General features: G+C 48.5%; 1 protein-coding gene across 1 annotated transcript in view; it reads right to left on the bottom strand.

Moving 5' to 3' along the window:
• ANK3 (ankyrin 3) overlaps positions 1-12354 on the bottom strand; it is a gene marked incomplete at its 5' end in the record, with an annotated part of 147572 nt that overhangs the window by 54694 nt on the left and 80524 nt on the right. The window contains 3 exon segments of the mRNA XM_029284794.1: positions 54-208; positions 6955-7179; positions 11100-11132. Of these exon segments, the coding sequence (XP_029140627.1) occupies positions 54-208; positions 6955-7179; positions 11100-11132 (413 nt within the window).

The raw sequence follows: 12354 nt of genomic DNA, 5'->3' as shown, positions 1-12354 counted from the left end.
TCTTGCACCGCCTCCATTCGGGCCAGGGATGTTTGCAAGGCGAGCGCAGTTACCTTCATTCATGCCGTTCAGGATGTCCGTGAGGTTCTCGTGCTTGCTGTCATACTGGTGCTCTTTCCAGGTCTCCCCGTTTTCGCTCCGCAGCACGATCAGCTCTCGTTCTTTTCCCCGCATCGATCCAAAATGGGGGATCTCCACCACAACCGGGCTGCATCAAAGAAAGAGAAAAGCCATTGAGAGGCTGGATGGCTACCGACGGGCAGTTATTTTTCCACGGGTCCTCAGGGACGAGAGCTCCGTTAGGTCATCCGGTTGCAAGCAATTAACAACGGGCAAAGCCACAAAACCTTTCCCGCTTGTCCTGCAAGTGACCGTTTGATTCACTCCGACGCCAAACTGGGGAGAAGGGGGGAAGCAAACACGGGAGTGCTGGCAAAGGTCGATTCATACGAAAACGAGAAGTTACAGAAATACACACAAGCAAACGAAAAGAAACTGTTGGAAGCTGCTTAGGCAGAAAGAGGCCATAATCGGGAGACGTGACCTGGCGAGAAAGATCGGCCGAGACAACGCCAGTTTGAAGGAAAGCACCTGAGCTGCTCTACGTCATGCAATGGATGTTAATGTGACAATATATATATATATATATTCTGCATTCATAATTTCTTCTGCTTTGGGCAAGCGTGAAAAGAAAAAAAAACATGGTGCGCAGAACCCAAAGGACTGGGAATCTTACCCAGTACTTGCCTGGCCTCCTGTTGAGACTGTCCCAGCTCTCTCTCCCCTTCTTGGCCACGGATATTGCTGGAGCCACAGAGGCCACCACTTTGCTTAGTAACTCCCAAGAGTTCCCATTTCGCTTTATCTCTTGTGGAGTACAGGGTTAGATGGATGCCTATGAGACCGATAACTGGACAGATGGATGTCTTTGACTATGCAAACAGAGAGAGGGCTGATCCTGCCCTTATCCAAAGTACAAAACTTACTCGGGGTTAGTGTGTGTGTGTGTGTGTGAGAGAGAGAGAGAGAGAGAGAGAGAGAGAGAGACAGACAGACAGACAGACAGACAGACAGACAGACAGACAGACAGACACAGAGAAACAGAGACAGAAGAGGGAGGGTGGGAGATAGAAGGAGGGAGAAAGTGAGAGAGATGGATAGAGGGAGAAAGAGGGAGAGAAAAAGAGAGAAAGAGAGAGGGAGATGAAGAGGAAGAGAGAGGAAGGAGAGGGAGAGGGAGAGAGAAGAAAGAGAGGGAAAGAGGGAGATGGGGAGAGAAGGAGAGGGAGAAGGAGAGAGATAGCGAGGAGAGAGAGAGAAGGAGGGATGTGAAGGGGAAAGAAAGATAGGGAAAGGGAGATGGGAGAGAGAGGGAGGGAGATGTATAAAGAAAGGGAGGGTGGAAGAGAGAGAGAGAAAAAGGGAGAAGAGAGAGACGGAGAGGGAGAAGGAGAGGGAAGGAGAAAGAGAAAGGGAGAGGGGAGAGAGGGAGGGACACAGAGAAAGAGGGAGAGAGGGAGGGGGAGGAAAGAGAGAGGGAGTAATATGGAGGGAGAAGAGAAGGAAAGGGAAAGAGAGAGGAAGATGGGGAGAGAAGGAGAGAGAGAGGGAGGGAGACAGAGAGAAAGAGAGAGAGGGGGTGGGAGAGGGAGGGAGACAGAAAGAAAGAGGGAGACAGAGAAAGAGGGAGGGAGAGGGAGAGAGAGGGAGGGAGGGAGGAGGGAGGGAGGGAGACGGGGAGAGAGACAGAGAGCGATAGAGGGAGAAAGAGAGAGAGCGCGGGAGAGGGAGAAGGAGAGAGGAGGGGAGGAAAGGAAAAGGAGAGAAAAATAGAGGGAGGGAGAGGGAGACAGAGAAAGAGGAAGAGAGGGGGAAGGAGAGAGGGAGGGAAAAGAAAGAGAGGGAAAGGGAGAGAGGGAGGGAGATGGAGAAAGGAGGAGGGAGAGAAAGAGGGAGAGGGAGGGAGAACAAAGGGAGGGAGGGAGAGGGAGGGAGGGAAGGAGACGGGGAGAAAGAGATGCTTTTCACTCTGTGCCTCCAAAAATTCTCTCCAAAGAGGGATGACACAAAGAAGGATGACAAAGAGGGCTCTCTTTTCTGCCCAGCCTAGGAACTGCACCGAAGGGGAGCAGGGAGAGGCTGTGCAAGTCTCAAGAAGGTGGTTTGTGCTGCGGCCCACGGATTTTTCCCTTTGCTGAGAAAGAAACCCTCCCTGCAAAACAGCATCTCAAAAGAAGAGCCACATTGCAGACAGGCTACTCTTTCTTCTTGGATGGAGAGCAGAGCTGCCTCAGCAAAAGGCGCGAGATGAAATCAGACAACGGAATGACTGCCACTAAAAAGCCGAAGATGCCATGGGATGCCTAAGTCCTACGGAGTTCCAGGAGACTCGTTCCATAATAACCACATCCTGGACTGGGCTATCAGGGACCGATCACCCGTTTTGGGATCCCGTTTTCCTCCCGTTCCTTATATTTATTTATTTGTTCGTTTGTATTTATTTATTAAATTTTCTGGCGACTCTCTCTCCCACAAGACGACTCTCCCACAAGACGAATCTCCTGCTGGTTTTATAGAAAAGATGAGGCTTGAACATGGTTGAGAAGGGGGAAAATGGGCAAGCTTCTACTCGGAGATGTTTTCCAACCTCCGAAGCTATTTGACAACCCTGAGATTTATTTACTCGACACATTTATATGGCCACCCAACTCACACAATATGTGAGGCTTACACCATTAAAATTCTGTGATAGAAAAAAAAAACCCTAAGACCAGTCCTGGCTCAAGAAGAACTCTTGGACAATTAAAATTAAATTTTGGTTTGGAGGGCTGCCCCGGATCAAACGGAAGGGCTACCGCTCTTCCGTGATCAAGCGGGGATCCCCTCCTTGCTGGTCGCCCCTACAGGGTGACTTTCGACCCTTTCCAGGGTCCCCAACGAAGCAAAACTGGACGTGGAAGATAGAGCTCGCCTTCCAAACGTCCATGGTGGCCGCGTCGGCAAACTGGACGTCTCGGCAAACTGGAATTAAATTTTGGGGTTGGACCAGCCACGAGTGTTTGGCCAGGTTCTGCTTCCCCTTCTGGGGCCATTTTCCAATAGACTACAGTACGCCGAGTAGGAACTCTGCCATGGGGTGATGGCTGTAGCAGAGCAGCTCCATCTTGGGAAGGGGTGTCTGCAGGACATGATCAGAAAAGTCAAGATGGAGGCTACCATGCTGTCGTCAAAGCTCCCGCTACCACAACATCATGTCTGCTCTCTTCTCTTTTTTTTGACCATACACTTAGGATACCCCTGTCTGCCACTGTTGTAACTTACTTGTAAGTTAGTCAAGCGATCAGCTGCATACAACCCACCCCTCTGGATCTTTTCCCAAGTATCAAAAAGCAGGCAATTTGCCGAGTCACACAACACAGCGATCCTGCATAGCTGTATGCACACCCTGAATTAGTTAAATCCTGTCCCTCTTTTCCAACCCCCTCTAAGTAACAGACATCACAACTCTGAGCCTTCTGCCCAGAATTGCAAACACCAGTGTGGAAAACTAAGCAGAGGCACCCTTCTTTATTTTCTACATGAAAAATTTAATCACAGAAAGGTAGGCCTTTGTGGATTGTGCAGCTTTCATATATTCCGGTAATTTCTTACAAAGCTTTATCGGTGGGAAACAATCGTATTTTACCACCACAGAGCAGCTGACCATGCTGAGAAAAAGGCAGTGAACACTCAATAAATAAGCAGGAATGGGACACAGGTTTTCGTCTGCGTTTCCAGCTATGGCATTAGAAACAGCAGCATTTTTAAGAGGGACAGTTAGGACATCCTCCAATTAATTTCGGCTCTTTCACCCCACTGATTTTATTATTTACATGCTTAATGCCATGAAGTGGAAAGATTTTTAACTCTACATAAATTGTGCCTTTTCTTATTTTGTTATCCAAATTACGTGATTGGAAGAAAAGCAGCAGCATCTCCAAGGGCTGCTGCGTTTGGTAATCTAACTTTAACTCGGCACTCCCCGTGTACAAAATACTGAAACACAACAACAATTACTTTCTGAATGCAATCTCTGTTGGCTGGATAAAGCCCACACAGCCATGTCCATGAATAGAAACAAAACTCACAGGGAAGGTAGAACAGGGGCTCAACACACGACTTGGAATAGCAGGGTAGATTAAGTTCCACCAGTGTGGAATACCAGCTGTCAACATATTTAAGGAGTTCAACGATTCTAAATATGAATTCTTTTCAGATGACTGCAAATGGGCAGCGCCCGTGTGTCAATTCTAAACATAAATGCGTGTAAACTAGAGACACGCACGTATAGAAGTATAAATTCTATATACTTTTAATTTATAAACATTTAAAAGAGTGTGTGTGTAGAGATATGCAACTAGATATGGAAGAGCTAGATTGGAGACAGCGAGGCATTTCATATAGGGAACAGGAGATCCTCCTTTGCTGATAGGATTAGTCAACCTGCCACGCCTCGTCCTTTCAAGGACTGCCTGGCTGCAATCACACTCATACAAGCTTCCCCAGGCAACTTAAATATCTACATAATTTTTTTTAAAGTTTTAATTGGGGAACAGGGGTTTGGTAGCCTTAAGTATTGTTCAAACCAAGCCCATTTCATTGAGTTCGGCTTCCATGTGCAGCCTGCAACGCTTGCAGTAACCCCGTGGTGGCAAACCTATGGCACGTGTGCCACAGGTGGCACGCAAAGCCCTCTCTGTGGGCACGCGCACCGTCGCCCCAGTCCTAAGCCTTCAGCTGGGTTTTATAAAACCTTTTCGCTTTAGGTCTCCGCCGCCGTGTGCAAAAAAAAAGAAAGGTTCAATCAATCAGTCAATTTCAACTTCTCGCGGGGAAAAAAAAATCTCACAAAGTTGGAATTGATTGAACTTTTTAGTCCCGCCCAATCTGCCGTTACCACTGCAGCCATGCCCACCCAATGGGCCACACCCACCCGATTGACCACATCCACCCAATTGGCCATGCCCACCCAATGGGCCAAGGCCACACCCACCCAATGGGCCAAGGCCACCCAGCACCCGACGATACATAAGTAAGTGAGTTTTGGGTTGCAGTTTGGACACTCGGTCTCTAAAAGGTTCACTATCACTGCACCAACCCAAACAATGAGGAGCGTCTTCCCAACTGGGTCTTCTCCAGAGAATTTGACTATAGTGTCCTGATAGGTCTTGGCAAGGAAGCTGGAGGGGGCTTTTCCCAGGGAACAAGGAGACAAAGAAGCTTGGCGTCTTTGGTATGAAGGAAAAGGGCGAAGGCAGACCCCCGCCCACCAGTTTGCAGGGTATATCTAATAGCCTTGCGGATAAGTGCTTTAGCCTGGCAAGACTCTGTCTACTGACGAGCAACAGTGAAGAAACTACTCAACGTTTCTTTGCTTTGAATCAGAGCCATTCTTGGTTCCTTTGGCCTGACCCCATCTTAGATCTGAATCTGGGCCGCCCTTGTATTATGAATATTGCTTGCTGAAAATGACCCAATTTGGGCCATCTTCTTCTTCTTCCACAAACTGACCTCAAAGCCTCGCCAAGAATTCTATCCGCAAGATTAAAACAAACACGTCTTTGGGGCGGACCTTTCTTTTTTCCAACGCAGCCGAGACCGTAAGAAAAAGCTATTCTAAAAAAAAAAAAAATGAAGAAAAAGCACAGAACGTATGAAAGCAGAAAGGCTTGCTGCGAATTCCAACATGCTCGAAGCACACCAGTGTCAGCTGGACAGGAGCCGTGTCAAGACTGCCAATCAAGCCACTATGGTTTCCACTGCCTGTGATATTTAAACCAAAGCTGTTGCTGTTTTGCTGTTGACTGTCGTGGGGAACGTAAAAGAGATGGGCATGATCAAAACACAAAAACCAGAAAAGAAAGAAAGAAAGAAAAGAAAGAAAAGAAAAAAGCAAGTCAAAACCGAAAACGAGGAAGAAAAGAACCGCAGGCATTGGATATCTTTGCTTAGAAAGAGCCTACCCAGTGAATTTGGTCCCTTGAGGCCCAAGCTGCAGGACTCGGCTAATCAGGCTCTCGCCCTCATTTAAAGGGGGAGGATTGGCGGGAAGATGCAGTTTACTAGTAGCATCCATGCAGCAGGAAGGAAAAACAAGAGGGGGAAGTTAGGAGCCAGAGGTTATCAGGATAGGAACCTTTCTACCATTGAGAAATATTGGTGGATGGATTGACGGCTACCGTAGGCTTATCTGCAGGTTAATTCTTCTCCTACTCTTGGTGAGCAACACTCAAGGAAGAAGGAAAGGTGGAACAGCGTGTTTCTTTAGAGAGATGGGGTGGGGTGGGTGGGTTTGGGGCATGGACTGCTCTGCACATGAGTGGGTAGTACTACCAAGCCTGATTTGACCCCCATGAGAGAGGGAGGTCTCTGCTGAATGGCCTCCTTTCCTCCTTCCGTCCCACCTGTTCAAGAGGAACTCCCTCTAGGCCAGGGGTAGGCAACCTTGGCTCTTTTATGACTCGTGGACTTCAACTCCCAGAATTCCTGAGCCAGCCATGGTGAGGGGACAGGGAGAGGCTTCCAAACTGAGCCATGCTGGCTCAGGAATTCTGGGAGTTGAAGTCCACGAGTCATAAAGTGGCCTAGACCTAGGCCAGAGGTAGGCAACCTTGGCTCTTTTATGACTCGTGGACTTCAACTCCCAGAATTCCTGAGCCAGCATGGCTCAGCTTGGAAACCTCTCCCTTTCCCCTCAGCATGGCTGGCTCAGGAATTCTGGGAGTTGAAGTCCACGAGTCATCAAAGAGCCGAGGTGGCCTACCCCTGCTCTAGGCTCTACAGGGAGTTGGCCTCTGCTGAAGCAGCACACGTCACAAACAAATCCACGAAGACTCGGGAGGGCGATCACGATAGGAAAGACAACCGACGAAGGAGGAAAAGCAACTCGGGCGATCAGCCCGGAGGGCCACTTACCCTAGGAACTGTGCCCCGGAAGGCCCCATCTCAATCAGCCGGCTGGCTAAGCCTTCTCCTTCAACCATGGGTGGCGGGCTGGCCAGCTTGGCTCTCTTCACCAAGCGGCACGTGATGCGGGTGGGAGCCGTGCACTTGCGTGGCGGGATGATGATCCTCATGCCGTGGTGGCGGCTGCCGCGCATGGAGCCTCCCCGGGCGTCCACCATAAAGCTGACCAGGAAACTGGAAGAGGAAATGGGGGCAGCGTCAGGAGAAGCTGGCACGGGGCACAAGATCTCTTAACACCCAACCTGATTGCACTGAGAAGGAAATGCTTTCTGCGAACAGCTGGCACTTATGGGCACCATTTGGGTGCAGGTCTACTCAGGGACAACTGAGCTCACCTCTCTGCTCCCGGGAGCAGCCAAGACCAAGACGGCTGAATTTGGATAAAACTGCAGGGGCCTGGGTGGCTTTGGGGCAGCTGTTTTCCCAGCAAAGGGTACAAATAATTCTTTGCATGAGAGATTATTTGGAGGAGGAACAGCTTTCCCCCCCCTATTTTGATCACGATTGCATGATATCATGGCTAAGGATTGCACAGCCCCTCCTATCGTGAAAATATCAGTGTATGACTCACGCCCTATCAGCCTGAGCCATTAATCATTTAACCATTCTTTACATTCTATTTCTTCAGAAACTATCGGAGCAACGTGCAGGCGTGACACTTTTTCCCCTAAAAATAAAATTTAAAAAAGGCTTTGGGCCGAAAAACCTGTCTCCTTTCTTTTTTCCTTAAAATCTCTCCTCTTCAACCCAAACTTGGTGTTGTTCTACTGGAGTTCCTCGTAGTTGGTTTCTTAAAGAAAGCAGCCAACTTCGATCCCATGGGGGATGTTCCGGCTTTCTTTTGAAAAATTCTTGCAATTCTGCGGAGATTAGAGGACAAAAATAAGGCCTCCTTGAGTCAAGCGTAGCTCCTGGTGGCTTTGTGGGCATCCAAGTGGGCTTCCTTAGTGATAAACAACACTTAGGAAAGGAGTTTGCCATCTTCAAGACTGACCGTCACCTTCCCAGGCTAGCCTGCAGTTCCTCCAGGATTTCCTGGTGTCCGTCCTCCAGGTCTCACCCTAGTCCAGCCTGAAGATCAGGCAGGTTGATGGACCAATGAGCCAGACAGGATAGGGCAGTGCAGCTGAGAATGAGTTTTTCTCAAAATTTGATCTGGCAGAGGTATGATGCTCCAAGACCAAGTTATAGCCTTGTGTGTTCCCTTCACACTTCTCAAACGGAATGGGACGCAATCAGAAGCTCATTTGCGGTGAGGTCCATCTAGCCCTCAAGTCTCTGCTGAAATTAAATACCATTTATTGAAAGAGGTCACAAGAGCTCCTATGAAAGCAATGGCAGACCACTTCCATATGGTTCTTCAGAAAGCAACTAGTTTCCCTAGCGCAGGGGTAGGCCACCTTGGCTCTTTTATGACTCGTGGACTTCAACTCCCAGAATTCCTGAGCCAGCATGGCTCAGCTTTGAAACTTCTCTTTCCCCTCAGCATGTCTGGCTCGGGAATTCTGGGAGTTGAAGTCCACCAGTCATAAAAGAGCCAAGGTGGCCTACCCCTGCCCTAGTCCATTCGCCCTTAGAGCTGCCTTTACAAAATAATTGCAGCTTTCATTTTGCCTACTTCAAAGGATACTTTAAACTGCTCTGGGTTAGTTTGTTCGTTTCTTGCTACCTTAACTTGCCTGGCACCTTATCCTAAAGCAGGTTTTGTTTCGTTTTTTAATTAGCTATCCTTTCCACATTTCCAGGCCTAAAATCTCGGTGTGATTGCAGATTAAAAAGCTGCTTCCTTCAAATTCTTGATTTTTATTTTTATTTTAAAAAAATAGATTTTGGATTGACATTGATTTTACAGAGATGGAAGCATGCCAAAAAACCAAAAATCGCTCTAAAATCTGGTGCATCTTCTGCCCGGGAGTACATTGCCAATTTGTCGCATGTGTATTAATTTTTGCCCTGAGGCTCCAACCTGGTTTTCCTCCCCTATGCCAGGAAAGTGATTTCTTTATTTCCTCAAAAGATTTAGATCAGTGGTTCTCAACCTTTTTAATGCCGTGACCCCCCAACCGGTCGTAAGTCGAGGACTAAACCAGTCGTAAGTCGAGGACTAAACCGGTCGTAAGTCGAGGACTACCCAACCGGTCGTAAGTCAAGGACTTTCCCTGCCCGGGAGCGCCGTGCATGCGTGGTTCCGCCCCCTGCGCCAGCCGAAGCATAGCTGGCAAGCGGCAGAGACAGAGCAGGCCGACCACCAGCTGGCCCAGCTCAAGGGAGGTAAGGCACCCGCCGGAAAAGGGGAAAACAATGGCGGACAGCCTTGCTTGGCGACCCCCGTGAAATGGTCGATCGACCCCAAACGGGGTTGCGACCCATAGGTTGAGAACCGCTGATTTAGATGGCTGCCCATCCTAAGCAACTCTGGACAGCTCAGAACTTCTCTTTCACTCTTGGGGAGTCCACCCCAGGACACGCAGTGCATCAGGACGTTGTCTCAAAGAGAATTGTCTTCCCTTCCCAAACCTTGACATGTCCCAAGAACTCAGCTTATTTTTAAACGGCTCCCTTTTGGCTTGTTTAGTCTAATCAACAAAACTCCTAAGTTTGCAAGGCCTGAAGGCTTTTTGAGTGAGTTTCCTAAACCAGGGCTTTTCAACCAGTGGTACGGGTACCACCTGTGGTACATTGGCACCTGGCAGGTGGTACGTGACCATCCTAGAAAAGTGGTAGCGGGGGAGGGGAATGAGCTGAACTGGTGGCAGCACCGCACAAGCCTGACCAAGAGATGGCTGGAGCTGCAGGGCTGTAAGGGCTCAGCGGAAGCGACAGGATCAGTGCCGCTTTCAAGCTGATCGGCGCTTCTTCGGGGCTGTCAGGGCTCAGTGGAAGAGCCAGGATCAGCGCCAGGCTCCAGGTGGAGCTCAGCGCTGATCCTGGTGCTTCTGCTGAGCCCTGAAGAAGCACCAATCAGCTGGAAAGCAGCGCTGATCCTGGCGCTTTTGCTGCGCCGATCAGCTGGAATGTTGCAGCCTCTCCAGGGTCTTGTGATTTACATTCAGATGCTTGGCAACTGATTCATATTTATGACGGTCACAGTATCCCAGGGTCATGTGAAGTGACCAAAAACTGCTGCAACCACCCAGCAGATGGGGGGGAATAAAAAACAAACACCCCCCACCCCACCCCCACTGCCAATCCTCAACAGAAATGCACACAACAATGAAAACCTCGGACAGGAGGAAGAGTGCCGCCGGGCGGGCAGGCAGGTGTCTTGCTCGGCTGTGGCTTGAGGGGGCACTTTTTTCAGTGCCATTGTAACTTCGAACAGTCACTAAGCGAACTGTTGTAAGTCGAGGACTACCTGTACTTTATCACTTTTTTCCTTTTTTGGTCATCGAGTTTTTGACACCTTGCTAGGCGACTGGTGGTACTCGGATGTCGCCATATCCTAAAAGTGGTACAATGGGTGAAAAGGTTGAAAAGCCCTGTGCTAAACAATTCTTTCTGACCATTTGCTTAAACGACACGGTTGGTGCTAGAATACGGACATGGTTAAGAGCCGATCCTGGCTTGATTTGTCAAGCTCAACAAGTACCTGTAATGTAAGACCGTGGTCCTTTAGCTAAAAAGATTGCCGAAGCAAGCTGCAGTTTGATTGTTGGTTATTTTAGAACAGTTTCTTTCTCGTGAAACGTCTTCCATAGATCCTCACTGGCAAATTCCACCAGATAACAGACTTTAGCAATTCCTCTAGTATTTGTGATCGAAATGCCCAGGACCCCTCCCTCCCCCCGTCAACTAACTTGTCTATCAACCCTCCTGGACACCAGACAATGATTTTCTTCATGCAGAGTTTGTATAAATGACATTAAGAGTTAGTGACCATCTAAGTCATTATCAGACCAATGATATGAGTTACAGAACAAATTTCTAAAGCACAATACTAAAGACAACAAGGAGACAAAAGAGGGAAGTCTACAGCAGAAGGCGGAAAGACTGGAGACGCACGACAACATCTACACACACTGCAACTGGAGAGGAGAAATAAAATAAACACACAGAGAGGCAAAATGAGAAGTCACAGACAGCATCGTCATCACCTTGAATCATACTGTGGGAGCGGAGAGGAATAGCTGCAAAATAATTTAGAAAGCAAATTGGGGAAAAATTAATATGAGATTATTAGAAGCAAGCAACGAAAATGTTGATCATAAACAAAGGCAATATCACAAAAGCAAAGCATTTCCGTTTTGGTCATAGGTGGTGGAGAGAGGCGGGGGTTATTTCCCTGTTTTAAAAGCGAAAGAGATTATGGGATAGCGATATGCATTTTGCTGAAATTAAAACCTTTGCTCAAAACCTGGGCGGAGATGTGGATCCATGCTCTGGTAGGGGATAGGAAAAAAATTAAGGACTATTTTGCATTGGAACCTGGATTATGTTAAGGGACGTAACACTGATAGCAAATGGTGTTTGGTTGATTTGAGCAAGTATTTTAAATGTTTGAGGAGACAAGTGATCTGAAACAATGCCACACTGTGAGGGCATATGTTTAGCTTGATTTTGGCTTAGTTTGTTGCTTGATCCCGGCTCCTACTGGTCGAAGCTCCCAATTGATGGTTTATTGCAGGGCTTTTCAACCAGTGGTACGGGTACCACCTGTGGTACACTGGCACCTGGCAGGTGGTACGTGACCATCCTAGAAAAATGGTAGCAGGGGAGGGGAATGAGCTGAACCGGTGGCAGCACCGCACAAGCCTGAGCGAGAGATCGCTGGAGCTGCAGGGCTGTCAGGGCTCAGTGGAAGCGACAGGATCAGCGCCAGGCTCCACATGGAGCTCGGCGCTGATCCTGGCACTTCTGCTGAGCCCAGAAGAAGCGCCGATCAGCTGGAATGTTGCAGCCTCTCCAGGGTCTTGTGATTTACATTCAGATGCTTGGCAACTGGTTCATATTTATGACGGTCACAGTGTCCCAGGGTCTTGTAAAGTGACCAAAACCTGCTGCAACCACCCAGCAGATGGGGGGAATAAAAACCAAACACCCTCCCCACCCCACCCCTGCTGCCAATCCTCAACAGAAATGCTCACAACAATGAAAACCTCGGACAGGAGGAAGAGTGCCGCCGGGTGGGCAGGCAGGTGTCTTGCTCGGCTGTGGCTTGGTGGGCACTTTTTTCAGTGCCATTGTAACTTCGAACAGTCACTAAGCGAACTGTTGTAAGTCGAGGACTACCTGTACTTTATCACTTTTTTCCTTTCCTTTTTTTTTTTTTTGGTCATCAAGTTTTTGACACCTTGCTAGGCGACTGGTGGTAGTCGGATATTGCCATATCCTAAAAGTGGTACAATGGGT

Source organism: Protobothrops mucrosquamatus, unplaced genomic scaffold, assembly GCF_001527695.2.
Source record: "Protobothrops mucrosquamatus isolate PMUCROS unplaced genomic scaffold, P.Mucros_1.0 scaffold953, whole genome shotgun sequence".
NCBI classification, from domain to species: Eukaryota; Metazoa; Chordata; class Lepidosauria; order Squamata; family Viperidae; genus Protobothrops; species Protobothrops mucrosquamatus.
Note: the sequence above shows the minus strand (reverse complement) of the source record. Positions and strands in the feature narration are given on the sequence as shown.